General features: G+C 42.0%; 1 protein-coding gene across 1 annotated transcript; it reads right to left on the reverse strand.

The window, feature by feature from the left end:
- Positions 1-295: 295 nt before the first annotated feature.
- On the reverse strand, positions 296-16,586 carry LOC141388921 (IQ motif and ubiquitin-like domain-containing protein). The gene is made up of 10 exons (XM_073959687.1): positions 15,884-16,586; positions 15,677-15,819; positions 11,429-11,541; positions 11,134-11,351; positions 10,720-11,066; positions 10,504-10,667; positions 10,311-10,443; positions 2,106-2,218; positions 1,856-2,040; positions 296-870 (listed from the first exon to the last, which is right to left on the reverse strand). The coding sequence occupies exons 1-10, from the start codon at positions 16,405-16,407 to the stop codon at positions 525-527; spliced, it is 2,286 nt and encodes a 761-aa protein (XP_073815788.1). The 5' UTR covers positions 16,408-16,586; the 3' UTR covers positions 296-524.
- Between the last annotated feature and the right edge of the window lie 1,853 nt (positions 16,587-18,439).

Raw genomic sequence — 18,439 nt, forward strand, 5'->3', positions numbered from 1 at the left:
TTTAAGCCGTTTCGATACTATTTTAATCTTGGTCAATCAAAAATTTCGATAAATCACAAAAAAAGGCAAGCCAAATACTGTTGAATTTTCAAAAAAAAAAAAAAAGAATCGGAAAATTATAAAGAACAACGCAAGAGATGTTCCCTGATGGATGAATTTTAAATTTATCAAGAACAGGACCTTTTTTAAACTCTTAGCGAGGAATATTGGGTTATAATGATGAACGTTTCTTGGGAGTGTTTTGAAATTAAACCTCTGCTCTCCATTTTTTAATATGTAGGTTGGTAAGAACTTCTTTTAGAATTTTCATAAAAGCCATTCTTTATTTCAATAAAACAATTTTTTTTTATTTCAGAATTACAGTCAAAATCCTCCATAACGCAGCATTAATACGTTATAGAGAAACTTCGTTATAAAGAAATAATTTTGTGTGCAAGTTTATGTTTTTTGTTTATAAGACAATCTGTTATTATAGAGAAGAAATTCGACTGCAAATTCTATATCCAAATCAATTTCCAAACATTCTACATAATTTTCCCCAATGTATAATTACGATCAGCCCCAGCACTTTCTTTGCATCTCATATCAATGCCCTTGCCACCTGAGGTCATGTGATCAACTCGAACGTGACGTTGACGATTTAAACCCACATTCCACCATTGACCAGTTTCGGTAAATTCCACCGAAACTGAAGCTAAATTATGGAAAGCATTTTTCGCCAACATATGACGATTGGCCACCTCCAAGCGGGTCTTTAGATCATAGACACTTTCCAAATCTTCAACACGATTGTGATTACGGGCCTCGGTGTCTGTTAGACAAACACAATTCCATGGTGACCATTCTTCACTTTTATTCCAGCGCGGCAGCCTACAACAAAAGGGAACGGATTTTCAATCAGGGTAATCATGAATATTTCCCTCGGAATTTTCCGCACGGAAAATAATTTTAAAAAGTGAAATTCTTTAAAAAGCATTATTTTAAAACGTTGAAAACTACTAGAATCACTTAATTATGAAATATTCTTACCGAATCGACAAAAATATTCCCTTTTTGGACATGGTAGAACAAATACAAGGTAAAGTTAATACTACAACAAATACAACTCGAACAACAACCACAAAGGAATTTGTTTTTGTTTGTAACGTTACTGCCAGTTGTATTTGTAAACAAAACAAGGAAATGTCTATAAATTATTTGAATTTAAAAAACTAATAATTTTTCACATTTGGTTGAATATTTTGGAAAACATGAATGAAAATTCGTTACATTTTCAATTTTTATGGTTACACATCATTCCACTGAATGCATAAATTCTCGCAGAAAGTAGAATTCTTGCAGAAAAGTTTGGGGTCGCTGGAAATTCATAGAAAAAGGAGAAGCTGTTTCAATGTTTTGATTTGGAAATCAAAGAAGAACATGTTTATTAGGGCTTTATTTTTTTAAATTTTAACTAAATACCTCACATATTGTATCGCCTCTACAAGCGGTGATTTACTGCGCGGCTTATCGTTCGACCTTGGAGGAGGTTACATATCATTGATATGAAGAAGTCTTTCTGGGAAATGGTTTTTTCCGAATGATATATTTTTTTCTCAAAAAATATATGTCCCTAATGTACATCGAAATAGAAATAAATGTATAAAATGTCATATGAAATTTGACACTAACGTTACAACCCAGTTCAGTCAGCTGGGTATTGCTGCTACCTTTTCTTGTTCTACCATGCTTTTTGGACATAAATATGGAAATAAAAAAAAATTGAAATAGGGGAAAGGGAACAAATTCCGCAAGGAATATTTATTCATGATTGCCCTGTATATTTATTTCACCTTCACAATCTTACTTATCTCACCTTAATCTCGACAAATTGTTACATTTACTCAACACAGAATGTCCATGCCATATTTGATCCACAATATGACGTATATCATCTACCTGCATAATGAATGCCAATGAACTGCTGCAATGCTTTTTACGTTCATCACGTTGTATGGATCTGAGAATGGCTGTGTAGACCACATTTTCCGTTGAAGCAACCTGGTCAAGAAAGTGAATTTATAAATTTATAATTGATCAAAATCTTATTTTCCAATTTGATTTACCTTTAGATAATAACACTTCTTACAAGTATCAACCTGAAATTGTCGTGTACGTATGGCAAACTGAGAATACGGTTTGACCTGTTTGCAGACCCAACACATACGATTACCTTGTTCTGAAAAGAATACCAAAGAAAAAGGTTTATTTGAAAGAAGTTTAAAAAACTATATACTTATTATACTCTCAGTCTTATGGTCAGAGCGGGAATGCTCAATTTCGAGATGGACCATTAACGCTCCCATAAAATCCTAACAAATTTTGTTTAATTACAGTTTAAAGGCTGTTTGAGAATAGTTTTGGAAATTTTACAGAAGATAGTCCTTTGTGGTCCTGATTACAATGAAAAACTAAAACGAGTGATTATCACGTTTACCCGACAATCGGATCCATGCTCCGAAACGACATGAGTCCATCTGGCCAAGGATTGCCTACTCAATAAAAGCTGTACAAATCAATCGTTTCAGGAATAAAGGATATTAAGAGCCACCATTCTACAAGCAGCCACTGCACTGCACTACTCGCAGAACAGCGAGACGAGATCCGCCACTCATCTCCAGATGATCCAGGAATCCTCACTCTGTCCGACGAAATCAGCAACCACAATCTCATGGCATCGGGTTCTCTCCTTGACCTGGAACCCATAAAACACCCGTGTTCCGGCCAGCAGCTGCCACCGCAGTGTATACATGTTTGTATGGTTTTTCTGTATGTGGAGCAGCACATCCCGGAAAGCCTGTTCCGCATTCTTTTAGTTCTTGCCGAAACGGAGGAAACCCCAGGACCAATCTATTTGTGCTCATTTTGTCCACCACACTCAAACTTCGGTGAATGCAATAGATAGCGGGAGTGGTTGCATCGGAGGGATTGCTCTGGACTCGACCATGCAGGAACTAGGACAGGGACTATGTTGCTGCATGCTGTGTGAACACAGCCCCAGTGAGTCGTCGTCAGATTACGTGACTCCCCGCATTCACCCCAATCACCAGCCGTTGTTCCAATCCCTCAAAATGCATCCTTTTTGCAATTTAATTGCAATAGACTCCGAGGTAAGATCGAGGAAATCGTGGACTTCATGAATCTGAAGAATATCATGGTGGCGGCGGTGCGGGAAACCAAGCTCTACAACAAATGTCATGGTTACAACGTACTGAGGATGGATCGCACCAGAAGTGAAGGTGGGGAATTAGCTTTCCTATTGCACCAGTCTGTTCAGTACAGACCTATCTCGCCCTAATGACCCGTACATGGAAAGTATGGGGTTAGCCGTCAGGTGTGGAACTGCCGAGGTAGAGTTGCTGAACGTATACATCCCACCGATAAATAGCTGTATTTCAGGTTATACTCCTAACGTTAGCCCGCTTTTGGTAGGTCTGGTCTTGGGGGACTTTAATGCACATCATGAGTTGTGGCATTCGGTCCTCGGAAACGACCAGAGGGGTCCAGCGCTGGCTGAGCAGATTGATAGCTCTACGGTTTGCACGGTCAATGTGGACGCCGCTACCAGAATTGGCGGAGAGTGTCACACTTCGCCAGACACCTGCTCTGACAAATTACGTCACCTGGCAACCCGTAATTTCTCTTGGATCAGATCATCTTCCCATAATTGTCTCCATCAACACACCGCCCGACTTCATCACCTTTGAACGTCGCACTTTCGTCAATCATGGGAAAGCTGATTGGCCGCGTTTCAGACAGTTCACTAATCACCGCTTCAGAGATCTGCCCGATCTTTCTGATGTTCGGGTAGCGGAAAGGACGTTCCGAGACATCATTACTAGTGCATCCGCTCGCCATATACCTGCTGGTTGAATACCCAAAGTGATACCAAACTTCCCAGCAGAGGCGATGGGATTAGCAAATGAGCGTGATGAGGTTTGTCGTGCCAAACCCAGTGACCTAGAGTCAGGGCGCTGACACTGAAGTTAACAGGTTGGTAGGCTAGCATAAGTGGAACAAGTGGTTCAATCATCTGAAGAGTTGCAACATTGGAGCCGGTATAAGTGAATTGTGGGCAACGGTTAAATTACTCTTGAACCCCGGAAAAAAAGAATGATAGGACCTCAGTCACGTTTGGCGAAGTTACGTTGACTGACCCGAGGAGGCGGGCAAGTTATTTCAATCGACAGTTTGTCGAGCACCCTGGTATTGATAGGGCGAGAAGATGAGTACTACGTCGCATGAGATCTCTTCCTGCCGAGGAGGAACCACCACAGTTTACAATGGATGATGTTGCGATTGCCATCAGGTACGTTAAATCTGTCAAAGCGTTGGGCCCTGTCCATGGTAATGCTGAACCAGCTGGATGAGCCGGAAGTGGACTATCCCACTAAAATTCTTAAGCTGTCGATATTCACCCGAAGTCTGGAAAATGGGCAGGATGGTCCCGCTACTGAAGCCAGGCAAGGATGCCAGCAAAGGTGAATCGTACAGGCCGATTTCGCTTTTGTTGCCCGCAGCAAAGATCCTTGAGGCCTTAGTCCTCTCCAGCATCAGAAATAGATATCCAGTTGCCGATCATCAGCATCGATTCCGAAAGCAGCTGAGCACGACATCTCCACACATATTTGTCGAGGACTCAACCAGGATTTATTCACAATCAATAAACATGCCTGAAACAATAACCACATCCAATTAAAGAATGTTTATCAGTTTCAACAAGTACGACTGGGAATCATTCAACAGGATAACTGAAATCGAAAATTCTCTCTAGCCCCTCTACCTAACACGGCACCTGCAGGCGAAAAAATCTTCAGGCAAATAATCGCATAGGCATGCAAAAATGCATACCAACTGCTCGCATAATAACGATAAGATCAAACCTCCCATGCAAAGCCTCGAAGGTAGCTGAAGGTATTAGGAAAGAAAACCTGTGAGACGCCAGAATTGAAGATATAAATAAAGAAATTAACAAGCTAGTCTTTAACTATAAAATATATCTATCGGCAATACAAAAACTCCATCGCGAACAGCAACACCAAACGGTGATGGTAGAGACTACGCCGAGCTTCCAGTGCCATCATATCAAATAGAGACCTAGCCACCATTACAACGGATAATGTGTTTACAAGCATAAAAGCCGTCTGGCAACGAGGATGCTGAAACACATTGGGCAAGATGGACAAAGTATCTTGCATTCTCCTTCCAACTATTGGACTTCGAAGGTGCTGAGCTTCGAGGTCTAACATGTGGAAGGTCGGGAAAATTGTCCCGGTACCAAAACCTGGCAAATCTGCCACCATTGGTAGCTCCTACCGCCCCATTACCTTACTATCACCAGTCTTGAAGGTCCTCGAGTCCATACTCCTGCCGCACTTCACTGAGCATTTTCGCCTGGCCGATCACCAACATGGCTCCAGAGCTGGAAAGAGCACGACTTCACAGCCCTTAGAGAAGTTACTACAAGGATCACAGAAGGTCTAAATAGCAAAGCCTTGACACAGTAAACCATTCTCCTGAGGGACGTTATGGAGATCTCTCTCCCTAACCCCTTCAATAGATGGTTGGTGAACTACATGGCTGGAAGACAGTCCTATGTGGAATTCCGCGGTCACAAATCTCCTCCCAGGGGGAATCCCAAGGAAGTGTACTATCTCCCCTACTCTTAATATTTTATATATCGCAGGCCCCCTGCCACGTACACCCAATCTCATACGCCGACGACTGTACAGTAATGCCAACCGGCAGAAACATAGATTCACATATAATAACAATTTCCCTATCCTAAAAGACTTATTCGATGATCGACATCTACAATTATCTGTCCCAAAGTCAACAGCTACCATCTCGACATTAGTGGACAGGTTATTCCGACGACGAAGAATCCTAAAATGTTGGGCGCCACTTTGAATAATGTGTACCTCTTTAAAAGCGCTACCATGTACAAAGCAATAGGCTGTCCCCCTATGGACTACGCAATCCTAATATGGTCACCAGGAATTAGCGGTACCCAATGGAGAAACTTTCAGACGTTTCAGAAAACTGCACTGCGTATCGCTACCGGGTGCTCTCCCGAAGAACAACTACAGCAAGAAGTTAAGCTGCTCCCTGTAAAATCCCACCACGGCATGCAATAAAATGCAACTAACTAGATCACCCCAATAATGAAAATTGTACCAAAAGACGACCTGAAGCAATGCAACATCGGCACAAGATTAAGTCAATTGTAGCAATCTTTAAATCTCTCTAGAATCCGGGAAAAAGGATATTACTTTTAAAGGCGTGGTAGTGACAGATCCAAAGAGGTACGCATGTTATTTTAACCGGCAATTTATAGAGCACCCTGAGAGTGACAGGGCGAAGAGGAGTGTGCTACCCTATATAAGAGCCCTCCCATCCCACAAGGTACCACTACAGTCTACGTTGAGCAATTTTGCAGTTGTCATCGGAGACGCGAAATCATCCAACGCGTTGGGCCCACACGGAATCTCAATGTTAATGCTTAAGCAATTGGATGAACCCGGAGTTGAGTATTTGACAAGTCTCCTGAACTTATCGTTAGCCATCCATATTGCAGAAGCCTTGAAAGTTGGTAGTGTGGCCAGGTAATGCAAGACAAGAATGCTTGCTGAGATTAATCGTACAGGCCGATCTCCCTTTTGTCGCCAGTAGCAACGATTGCAAGACAAGAATGCTTGCTGAGATTAATCGTACAAGCCGATCTCCTTTTTGTCGCCAGTAGCAACGATTCTAGAGGCACTACTCTTCCCCATGAGAAGCAGTTTCCCAGTTGCCCAACATCAGCCTGGATTCCGGAAAATGCAAAGTACCACAACAGCATTACATGCCATATCCACACATATCAGTCGAGGACTGAACCAGAAAAGGCCAGGCGAACGAACAATCGTGGCTCTTTCCATATCGGAGTCCTTCGATACCATAAAACACGCCAAGACATAGAATACTTTGAAACTTTGGAAAATCAACTATATGTGCGGACGCCAGTCGTTTTTGGAATTCAGAAACAAGAAGTTTAAAACCCGTAAAGTGAAACTGGAAGTTCCCCAAGATTGGGCGATATCTCAGGAACTGTTTAACATCCACATTTCTGACATTCCACACTCTCCAGACGGCATAGAGATCGTAATGTGTGCAGATGATTGTACGATCTTGACGTCAGGTCCTATCGTCGATGACTTAGTTCTTCCATTTGAGGATTATAAAAATATCCGCGCTAAATCCACTGCAACATTGTTCAGCGGTAAAAGTAGAAACAGAACCAATCGTCTCTTTCTTCCTAAATGTCAAATGCGAGTATTGACAGAGAACCCTTATGAGAAACTGTGTTCAGAACCAGACCCATATAAACTAGGACTAGCCTGAACCTTCACATCCACCTTGGTGACGACAGAACTGAGACCCTTTTTCATGACTTCCTACATTTTTATAGGACAGAGGCACGTGTAGAATTACCTTAGAAGTCATTTCAGTAAGATTTTGCTCAACTTACTCTGGTTCCGGAATACTACAACTGTCAGTCCAGAGGATCAGTAACTATAAAGTTATGAGTTCCAGTATGTCATAATGCCCATAAGGGTGGAAAATTTGTGTTGCTGTCGTCACTCCTGGAGTCGGACGCAGATCAGCACGGCGCGCACTGTGGGTCAGACGTTGCTGGATTTATTTGTCGAATACTTTTATACATATGTTCCCACAACATCCCCGGGACAATGGTAAGGACCTACTTTTTATCGCCGAGAAGTTTTACATACAATACTCCGAAATATGTAAGTTAACATTACTCTGAGGGGATTTGCCACCACCGAAAATCTTGATGTTCTGGTCAGGGATTGAACCGCAGACCTTTTGAGTGCAAGGCGGACGGGCTTACCACTGCACCACTGTGGCTCCCTTCCGAAAAGAAACAATGTTTACTACGACTTGGGTATTTACGAAAGCAGGCTGGACATGACATCATGGTGATTCTCGCAGGGGAACAGCGATACCTTGAGTCAGCTAACGCTCCTTTAAGATTACTTAGAGAGCTTCTATAGAGTGGTTGCCCTCCACAGAGCTTCCAGGTGTATCCCGCAGGCACCAATTCGAAGATACACAGTATGGGCTTCACTTCTCTTTTGGCAATAAAGAAGTATACGATAAGACTTCGGGACTGGTGCGCAATAACTTAGGCACGATCAGTGTTTGGGGAGAATGTAAGGCAAATGCTACAATGATGAAGCGGTCTAATCACCACAACTACATGGAAGTACATTTCTCACGAGGCCTATTCAGCTCTTCCGCTCTGGAGCTGCCGAACGGCAACCTATTTACCCCCGACAAGATCACAAAGATCTATGATAGTGTGGAGAGTTGAGATTCTTAATTTTCATACACCACTTGTGGTACCAGAAAAGAGACCTCTCGATGAATCTCGTAACCGAGTTTCAGTTCCATGTGATCGTGGAACTGGTAACCCCCTGCTAAACTGGGGAATATTCGAGAATATCCTTGCGAGGCAACAGGTTGCCTCCTTATGACATCAGTAGACCACCTTCATGAGGAAACTAAGATTTTACCGGTACATCCGGACAACAAAATGCTGTTGACGCAGAGCGTGCTTGGGTGTTACCGCCGTAAGCATCCCTACCGCAATCCAAAGGACATGTTTCCCCAACCAAGGCACGACGAGAACCTCTAGATCAACGAGCCTATCTGACAAGCTTGGATAGTATTCGCATGGATGCAGTTGCACTGGCATTAAAAGGCAGAGTGTGAATGCCGTACTCGGTGACCACCCACTCCCCCATCCATCGCAGCGGAAGTATGCCAGCAGCCAATGCAAACATGAATGGCGCCCCAATTCGTATTTGTCATATGTCCTGCATGTGGTTTGGAACTGCAGGACACGCTGCATTTTTTAACTGCACACGAATGAACATATTTGGATCGCCGACATCTGTCAGGACTTCTGATAGTCAAACCCATTGATTGTTGTTGTTGTGTATTTGATATGTTTGTATGTTCGTTTTTCTGCTTAATTTGGCTCCGGGTCTATCTCCAGTTCTAGGAATGTGGCTGCTTCGATGGGATGTAACGTAGGTTTGGCAGGGCAGTTGAAAAGGAGCAGTGTGTCGTGCGGGCCTGTGCCGCATGCTGGGCGGATGTTTTGGACGGTGTCATCGATTTTTGCCCTATAGGAATTCAGACGGCTGCACCATCCCTAACGTAGCTGTGTCAAAACTACCTTGGTTTGTCGTGGCATTTGTCGGTATTCACCTGCGATAGATGGGCGATGTTTTCCGAGGGCAGCATTCACGCATTTGTTTATGGCATCTGCTACTGCATCCGTGTGAATGCTATTTAAACCTGCTTGATAGGCTTGTTGATCTAGGCTTTCTCCTGTAACATTGGACCTCTCTTTCTAGACCTCTTGTGGACCTTCACCATATGGAGATTAGGATGGCTCTACGGTAACACCCGAGCAAGTACTACAACGAAAGTATGCCATTGTGTTGCTGTACTGGAAGAATCTTTGTCTCCTCATGAATATTTGCCTCCACTGAAGACATGAGGAGGCACCCTGATACATTTCTCAGGGCGTCATTATAAAAGGATTCAATATTTTTCGATCGCGTTGCATTTACATTCGCGGATCAAGCTGGTGCCGCCTAACTGACCATAAACCGATCTATCGCGTCATATGTGGACACCAAGGTTTCTTTATCTGCACCCCAAGAGATACAGGTTAGGAACTTGAGAACCTTGTTTCTATATCTCAGCTTGTCGCAGATAGCTGTGACATGCGCGGACGACATGAACATGCTGTCGGATGTCACCCCTAGAATTTTGGTGTAGTTTGTGCCGGAATTTTGCTACCATCGACCATAACATTCAACTCTGATCTCACCTCTGACGACCATGTGGTGAACAGAGTGGCCGCAGATTTAGTAGCGGATATTTGTACATTCCTCGCGTGGAAAAGATGATAAGATCAAATAGGAGTTCAGCCTTTTACAAGTGACATCAGGGAAGGTAACGGACGCCAAGATCCGCATACGTTACGATCTGAATGCCGTCTGGAGGGAGCGAATACAGGTCGTTTAAGGCTTCGTTCCATTAAAAACCTACTCTCCATCGTGAAAAAATAACTTCGTTCGACATACTCCCTTTGCCACTGTTCGTCCACTAAGTACTGCAGATTTCATAAACACCTGGCCCAGCCATTAGACCCATGTCCTTCGGAAATATTTCTTTCAATCATTTATACTTACTGTGCTTTTTAGGTTCTCTGTCGAATTTAATCAGTTCCACGAAGAGAATATTTTGACGTTTGCGCAAAATCTCCACATCGCAATGTTTTGTGTAGACCAGGAGATTTCTTTCGCGATCAAATAAATCGAAAAGCTAAAGAGATAAGAAAGTATAACTTGAAAGCTATGGTTTTGACAATATTGCCCAGCATACCTCTCCAAAATCGGGGAAATCCTGTTCATTCACCAGTATCTGTCGGACTTTAGTAATCAATTCCAGGCGTTCTGCTTTCTTAAGAGGTTTTTGCAAATCTTTATAGATTTCCGTTAAGAAGCGTACCCTTTGGGTCCTCAGCAAATCCATGTGGATGACAGTATCTAAAGAGTCCAACAGTTATTAAGAAGTTCATGAATGTATCGACATACCCACCTCCGTAACCCACCCATTTAATGGGTTCCCCCAACTTCTTTAACATTTGTTCTTGGCGAAAATCTTTCATGGCTTCCGACACAATTTGGCGCTGACGTTCTATGCCATTTAACAATTGTATTTCCTTATCCAATAATATGTTGACCTCAGCTACCCTGGCCGGACCCTCATACATGCTGGCAATCCGCTTCAGTTCAGCCATTTTCCATTTTTGCACCTCACCATAAAGTAGATCAAAGTCATCTTGGGTGCGCGGGAATAGCTTGGCTCTTTCTTCACGTTTGATGCGTCGTTCTTGGACCTCCTGAAATTCGTCATCTTCTGCTTGGCGATTGGCCACCAAACGCCTTGGAGGGAAATAATTTCAACTAAATTATTTATGAAAGGAATTTTGTGGCAATCATTTTGACTTACCTATATTCCTGGGCACATTGTCGCATCCATTTCATCCATTTGTAACGTCGGAAGTTCCTTTGGATTAAACATATTTTACCCAGCTTATTTTTGATTCTCTCCTGTTGGGCATGGGTGACATATTTCCCGGCGGTTATATAATAATCTGTAGCTTCCGACCAATAGCGAACATTATTGCCATCCAACCAACACTGAGAGGTTTGATCGTGCATTGTATCCTTATGGGGGGAAGCAACAAAGGAGAGGAGATGTGTGAATTACTATATTTTGGATTAGTTGAATGCCTACTACTTACCACCAGCTTCACTTTGTGTTCAAATGTTTGGGTGTCTCGGGTCAAATGGCCATCGTACTTGCATTTGTTTATAAATGGACCAGTTTGGGTGAAGGCATCTAAATATTCTATACCTAGTGGGGGGTGAGATACATAGGATAAATAATAATCATAAGGCCTTTCTCCGATTATTTTGATTCTAGTAGAAATTGAACAAAACCACCGAAACTTTTCAATGCAGGGAGGAATCTCCTACCGGGAGCCGCCACCTCAACAATTATGTATTTGTATTCGTGTATCATAAGAGCGGCAAGCTCTTTTGGTTCGTGTCGGGATGGATCCCGGTCATGGATCCGCTCCATTTGCCAGATCCAAGATGTAATGGATTTAGGGAACAGGTGCACATCCTAGGCTGCCCTGGTCTTAGCCGCTTCCAGGATTACTACGATATATGTTATTTTGGTGTCACCTGAAGCATGCGACGTTGCTATAGTTACAACGTTTTGCGGAAGGATCGTACAAGATAGTTGTGCCCTGCGTTTTAAGCCCGATATTACTTCGTTTTGGAAGGGTGCTAATGGACTTATCATGAGCTCTTGCATTCCGTCCTAGGCAATGGCCAGACAGGTACAACGCTAGCCGCTCCTACGAGGATAATTGGAGATTACTATAGCCCTCCAGACATTACCATTGTGGTACTCGGGCTGATAACTGACGTATCTTGGCAATTCGTCATTTCGCTTGGCTCAGACTACCGTTCTAACATCGTTTCCGTTAATAGAACATCCGACTTCATAACCGACTACCGCCGTACACACCAGATTGGCAAGGGACAACATCACAGCTGCAGCCGCTCGCTACATATAAGCTGGCCAAATAGTCGAAATTAGACCAAATTTACCAGCAGAGTCAAGGGGACTAGTAAATGAGCGTGATGAGCTTCAGCGTACGAACCCTGAAGATCCAAAAATCAAGGCCTCGGTACCTAAGCGGTTAATTCTTTATTCTTTTGCCAGAAATGAATTGAAAGTCCGCCGCATATGTACCGAGGCCTTAACTCATGAAGTCAACAGGCTAGTAGGCGACCATATGCGGAAAAAGTGGCTGGACCACATGAAGCAATGTAACATTGGTACAGGATTAAGTAAATTGTGGGTAATGTTTAAATCACTCTCGAATCTGGGAAAGAAGGATTATAGAACGATTGTTACTTTCAGTGGCGTGACAGTGACAGATCCGAAGAGGTGCGTGTTATTTTAACCGGCAATTTATAGAGCACCCTAAGTGCTATAAGACGAAGAGAAGTATGCTACGCCATATATGAGGAGTAGGTAACACGAAACGTGAAATCATCCAAATCGAAAGTTGGCAGTGTGGTTCCGTTACTGAAGTCAGGCAAGGATATCAGCAGAAGCGAATCATTTCTGTCGCCAGTAGCGAAGATTCTTGAGGCAATACTGGTCCCCATGATGAGAAGTTGTTTTCCAGCTGCCCCAAATCAGCATTGGTTCCGGAAAATGCACAGTACCAGAAGAGCATCATACGTTATATCAGCACACATCAGTCAGGAACTGAACGGGAACAATGGATTTCCGCAAGTTGGGGTTATACCTCTGGTAGAGTTTAACTTTTCTGAAATTCCACTCCCACCAGAAGGCATACGAGTAGAGATCGTAATGTATGCGGATGATTGTACGAAATTTGCGACTGGTTCCAGCATCGATGACATATGTACATATGTATGTAATAGGTAAAATATCTACATAGCTGACTTATTGCAGTTCTTTCATCTGAGAAATATGAAAATATCCGCCTCTAAATCTAATGTCACATTGTTCAACATCTGGAGGGTCGAAATGGGGCTTCCACTGAAGATATTTGTCGATGGTGTCCCGATTCCGACAACTAACTACGTCAATATATTGGATGCAACGTTCGATTTTTTTAAGTCGTCCGCCACAGCTATTTGCGAGAAGATCAGAAGTAGGAACAAGGTTTTCAAGTCGTTGGTCGAGAGTGCTTGGGGTGCTAACAAAGAAACCTTGTTAACTTCTTATAAAGCATTAAGCCGGCCTGTGGTAAGCTATGCGGAGTGGTATTCAGATCGTCAACGTTACGCAGTGAAGAAATATTTAAAACTTCAAGGACATTGTGCCTCTTCCTGACACCAGTGGACCATTCTCATGAGGAGACGAAGATTCCACCGGTGCACAACAATTTGTTGTCAATGCAGTACCGAATCGGGTGTTATCCCCATGAGCATCCCTGCCACAATCTTGTGGTCAGGCTACCCCCACCTAGGTATCTGAGGAGAGATCTTCATAATCTAGATCAATGAGCCTATCAGACAGACTTGGATAGTATTTACACTGATCAAGTTGCACAGACAGTTCTAAGGCATAGCCTGAATGCCGTACTCGAAGGCCATCTCACACCCATCGCAGCAGAAGAATGCCAGATACCTAGGCCAAGTCGAGTGAATTTAGCCCACTTAAGATCGTTAAGATCGATTTTCGTATTGGGCCCGAATTGTCAGTACTATACCCAAACTTGCACTGTATGTGGACTGGAACCGCAAAATACGTTGCATCTGTTTAAAGGACCAGCTAAACCCACTCACATGTCTTCCGATTCTTTATAGACGCAGCCAGTCCAGGTCGCAGATGGACCAGAATACGGGAAATACGAGAGGAACGATAGATGACCTTTAGAAGGCCTTCTTTTCATAGAAGACCTTCAGAAGTTATTCAATCACTAGAGGCGTTTTACAAGGTCATCTATACATAGAAGGTCTTCTATTAATAGAGGTCCTTTAGAAGGCCTTCTATACACTGAGAACCTTTAGAAGGTATTTTATCCATAGAGGACCTCTAGAAGCACTTCTATCGATAGAGGACCTTTGGAATGCATTCTATCAATCGAGGACTATTAGAAGATTTCCTATTCATGGAGGAGCTTTAGAAGGTCTTCTATACAAAAATGATGACATTTAGGAGGTCCTTTATACATAGAGGACCTTTTGAAGATGACCTTTAGAAGGTCTCCTATTCATGGCGGATCTTTACAAGGTCTTCCATCCATAGAGTACCTTTAGAAGGCCTTTTATGCACAGAGGACCTTAAGAAAGTCTTCTGTCAATGGAGGACTTTAAGAGGGTCTACTATGCATAGGAGACTTTTCGAAGGTCTTCTATCCATAGAGGACCTTTCGAAGGTTTTCTATCTACAGAGAACCTTTCGAAGGTCGTCTATCTACAGATAACCTTTCCAAGGTCTTCTTATATCCACAGAGGACCTTTAAAAGGCCTTCTGTTCATAAAGTCCTTTCGAACGTCTTCTGTCTATAGAGGACCTTTCGAAGGGTTTCTATCTACAGAGAACCTTTATAAGGTCTTCTATATACAGAGGACCTTTCGAAGGTCTGCTATCCATAGAGGACCTTTTGAAGGTCTTCTGTCCATAGTGGACCTTTTAAAGGTTTTCTATCTGCAGAGAACCTTTAGAAGGTCTTCTATACACAGAGGACCTTTCGAAGGTATTCTATCTACAGAGGACCTTGCGAAGGTCTTCTATCCATAGAGGACCTTTAGAAGGTCTTCTATACACAGAGGACTTGTCGAAGGTCTTCTATCTACAGAGGACATTTCGAAGGTCTTCTCATATCCACAGAGGACCTTTCGAAGGTCTTCTATCTATAGAGGACCTTTCGAAGGGCTTCTATCCATAGGGGACCTTTTAAAGGTTTTCTGACTACAGAGAACGTTTAGACGGTCTTCTATACACAGAGGACCTTTCGAAGGTCTTCTATCTACAGAGGACCTTGCGAAGGTATTCTATCCATAGAGGACCTTTCGACGGTCTTCTATCCACAGAGGACCTTTTGAAGGTCTTCTATCCATAGAGTATCTTTCAAAGGTCTTCTACCCATATTGGACCTTATAAAGGTTTTCTATTTACAGAGAACCTTTAGAAGGTCTTCTATCCGTAGAGGACCTTTCGAAGGGCTTCTATCTGCAGAGGACCTTTCGAAGGTCTTCTCATATCCACAGAGGACCTTTCGAAGGTTTTCTATCCATGGAGGACTTTTCGTAGGTCTTCTATCCATAGAGGACCTTTTAAAGGTTTTCTGTCTACATAGAAGACCTGTTAATGGTCCTTTGTAGATTGAGCACCTCTTCCAAGACTTCTCTAGATATAGGTCCTCTTAGAGGACTTCTATGTGCAAAAGACAATGTTGGACATTTCACGAATACTTTCACAACAAACTCACCCGTGTTTTTATCCACATAACCGCACAAAAATGGCTTTGAGATTGCCTTATTGAGAATTTCAACAACAATATTTTTTGGTTTGCCATTGCGTGAATCTTCCGGTGGTATATAGACTGTGATAAAATCGGGTAGACGGTGCTTGCTAAGGACAACAAGAAAAATATGGTAATTCCCAAAAATGTCAAACCCAAATTCACTGGACTTACTTATAATAAACTTCTAAATCCAATTTAGGTTCCTTAGTCCTCTCCTCGTCATCTTCATTTTCTTCGACTTCCTCATTCCTCGCCACATTTTTACGTCTCTCCCCAACTTTCAGCGACAAACCGAATTCATGAATACCAAATTCATCACATTCTGTGTCACGGATACGACATTCATCTGCTGGAATGCGATTATTTTGTGTTAACTTCAAGAGTTCCGGAGCAACTTCAAAACGACGCCCTATGTCGATTTTAACTTCGCCCAATGTCATACAATTCGGATAGATTTGAGCAATGACTTGATTGATGGCCAAACGAAATTTGACCGTTACATTTTCAATGGTAACAATTTCATCTTGTTCATCTTCGCCGGTAGCTTTGGAGGATGGGGCCACAGGAGAGGGTGTCGGTTTGCTGGAAGAACTCGATGGAAACTCGACAATGGGGGTATTTGATAATGCTGGTGGATTTGTTGTGGGATTTAATACCACCTCACTAATGGTGGGTAATTTGTATTCACCGCTCATTGGGGAGAGGATGTTAAAATGTCACAATATTAAAAATATTTTAAAAAAGTTTAAGGGTTTATACATATATTTTTTGTTTGAATTGTTTCCAAAATTAATTTGTGATAATCTTTATCAAGCTGTTGGAAACTACTGAAGTCATGACTTTTTACCTCTCGTGTAGTTACGCCCCAAATAACAACTGTTGCCTTGACAATTCCATGTTCAACAACAGGACTTGCCCAACATTTATCTGTGTTTTGTTATTAATAGTGAAACAGGGCCATGTAAACAAATGTTCACGCAAACATATCTAATTAACATGCTAATATATTCTTTAAGTACAAGCATCTAGAAGGTTTATCATAGCTCACGGATCAACTTTAAATGGAAGGTGCTTGCACCTGGAAAATTTTTGCGGATTCTGAAACTACAATGTTCATAGATGAGAAAAATAAAAAAAAACGCGGTCACAGTTCACATTTTTATTTTTTTTAGTTTTTCAAAATCGTGAAAACCTAAAAAAAAACCTTAAAATGTGTACTTTGATTTTCAAAATGATATTCAAAATGTATTTATGTTTTTCCTGAGAAATTTTTTAGAACGACCCTATTATTAATTTTTTTTTTTTGACATTTAATTGTCAATAACAACAATGTTGTTTTTGTAAATTTGTTAGTTGTTGTAATTCATGCCTCTAGCCATGGCACAATTACCCAGGTAGTGGTATCGTAAAATTTTAAATATACTATGTCAAATTTTTTTTTATGCTGCTGGGGAAATTACTGCAGGAACAATTTTTTTATAAAGGCATTTGACATTCATATTCGAACAGCTGGTGTGGTACAACTACCTTGGTAATTGTGCCATGCATCTACCTTATATAAATGTTCTTTGCTACATCTATTATCCATAATAACATTTTAATAATGAGATCAAGATAGCTGAGGTCCAGACGTCTGAAAAAGTAATAATGTAGCAATGGAACTGTCTCAGGTTCCAGCAGGTCTGAATATGCATTAGGCAAGATAAGGTCTTCTAAAAGTCCTCTATCGTCAAAAGACCTTCCAAAAGTCCTCTGTGTATACAAGGCCTTCTAAGGTCCTCTATTTATAAAAACGCCTTCTAAAGGCCCTCTATGGATAGAAGTCCTTGTAAAGGTCCTCTGTGTATAAAAGGCCTTTTAAAGGTTATCTGTGTATAGAAAGCTTTTCTTTATGGATAGAACACCTATTAAAGGTCCTATCTGTATAAAAGGCCTTCTAAAGGTCCTCTTTGGATAGAATGTCTTCTAAAGGTTCTCTGTGTATAGAAGACCCTCTAAAGGTCCTATGTATATAGAAAGCCTTCAAAGGCCATCTATAGTTAGAAGACCATCTAAACGTCCTATGTAAATAGAAGACCTTTTAGAAGACTTTCTAAAGGCCGATTGACAGAATACCTTCTTAAGGTCATCTGCGTATAAAAGGCCTTCAAAAAGACCTATACGAATAGACGATCATTTAAATTTCCTCTACGGATGGAAGGCCTTCTTAAGGTTCTCTGTGTAAAGAAGGCCTTCTAAAAGTCATCTGTGTATAGAAGGCCTTGTAAAGGTCCTCTATGGATAGAAGATCTTGTAAAGAATAGAAGATGTTGTTAAGGTCCTCTATGGATAAAATAACTTGTAAGTAAGAAGGTCCTCTACGGAAAGAAGGCCTTCATCAGGCCCTCTATAGATAGAAGTCTTTGTAAAGGTCATCTGTGTGGGAAAGGCCCTCTATTGATAGAAGACCTTCTAAATATCCTCTGCGGATGGAAAGGCCTTCTTCAGGTCATCTATGGACAGAAGACCATATACAGCTCCCCTATGGAAAGAACAGATGCAGGGTATCTGGATTGGTCCAATTCCTGTAAATTCGGACCAATACGAATAGAGGTGGCTGTACCGTCCGAATTATAACTGTGTTAAACTTGGCTTTGGCAGTTTTCGTTCTTCTGCTGCAATTTATGTTAGTCACAACTGCCTGCACCCCAAGTGCCACTGGCCAGCGACGTGAGCGTCTTATTCCTA

The sequence above is a fragment of the Musca autumnalis genome, unplaced genomic scaffold (assembly GCF_047663935.1).
Source record: "Musca autumnalis isolate F117 unplaced genomic scaffold, ASM4766393v1 scaffold_1, whole genome shotgun sequence".
Classification (NCBI taxonomy): domain Eukaryota; kingdom Metazoa; phylum Arthropoda; class Insecta; order Diptera; family Muscidae; genus Musca; species Musca autumnalis.

What these genes read in the sequence shown, in the direction of transcription:
- LOC141388921 (XM_073959687.1), bottom strand. Translation starts at nt 16,407, where the DNA reads ATGAGCGGTGAATACAAATTACCCACCATTAGTGAGGTGGTATTAAAT. An exon ending in TAAATGGGTGGGTTACGGAG is followed by an intron (nt 10,668 to 10,719) that starts GTGGGTATGTCG and finishes TGGACTCTTTAG; the next exon opens with ATACTGTCATCCACATGGAT. An exon ending in ATTTCCCCGATTTTGGAGAG is followed by an intron (nt 10,444 to 10,503) that starts GTATGCTGGGCA and finishes TTATCTCTTTAG; the next exon opens with CTTTTCGATTTATTTGATCG.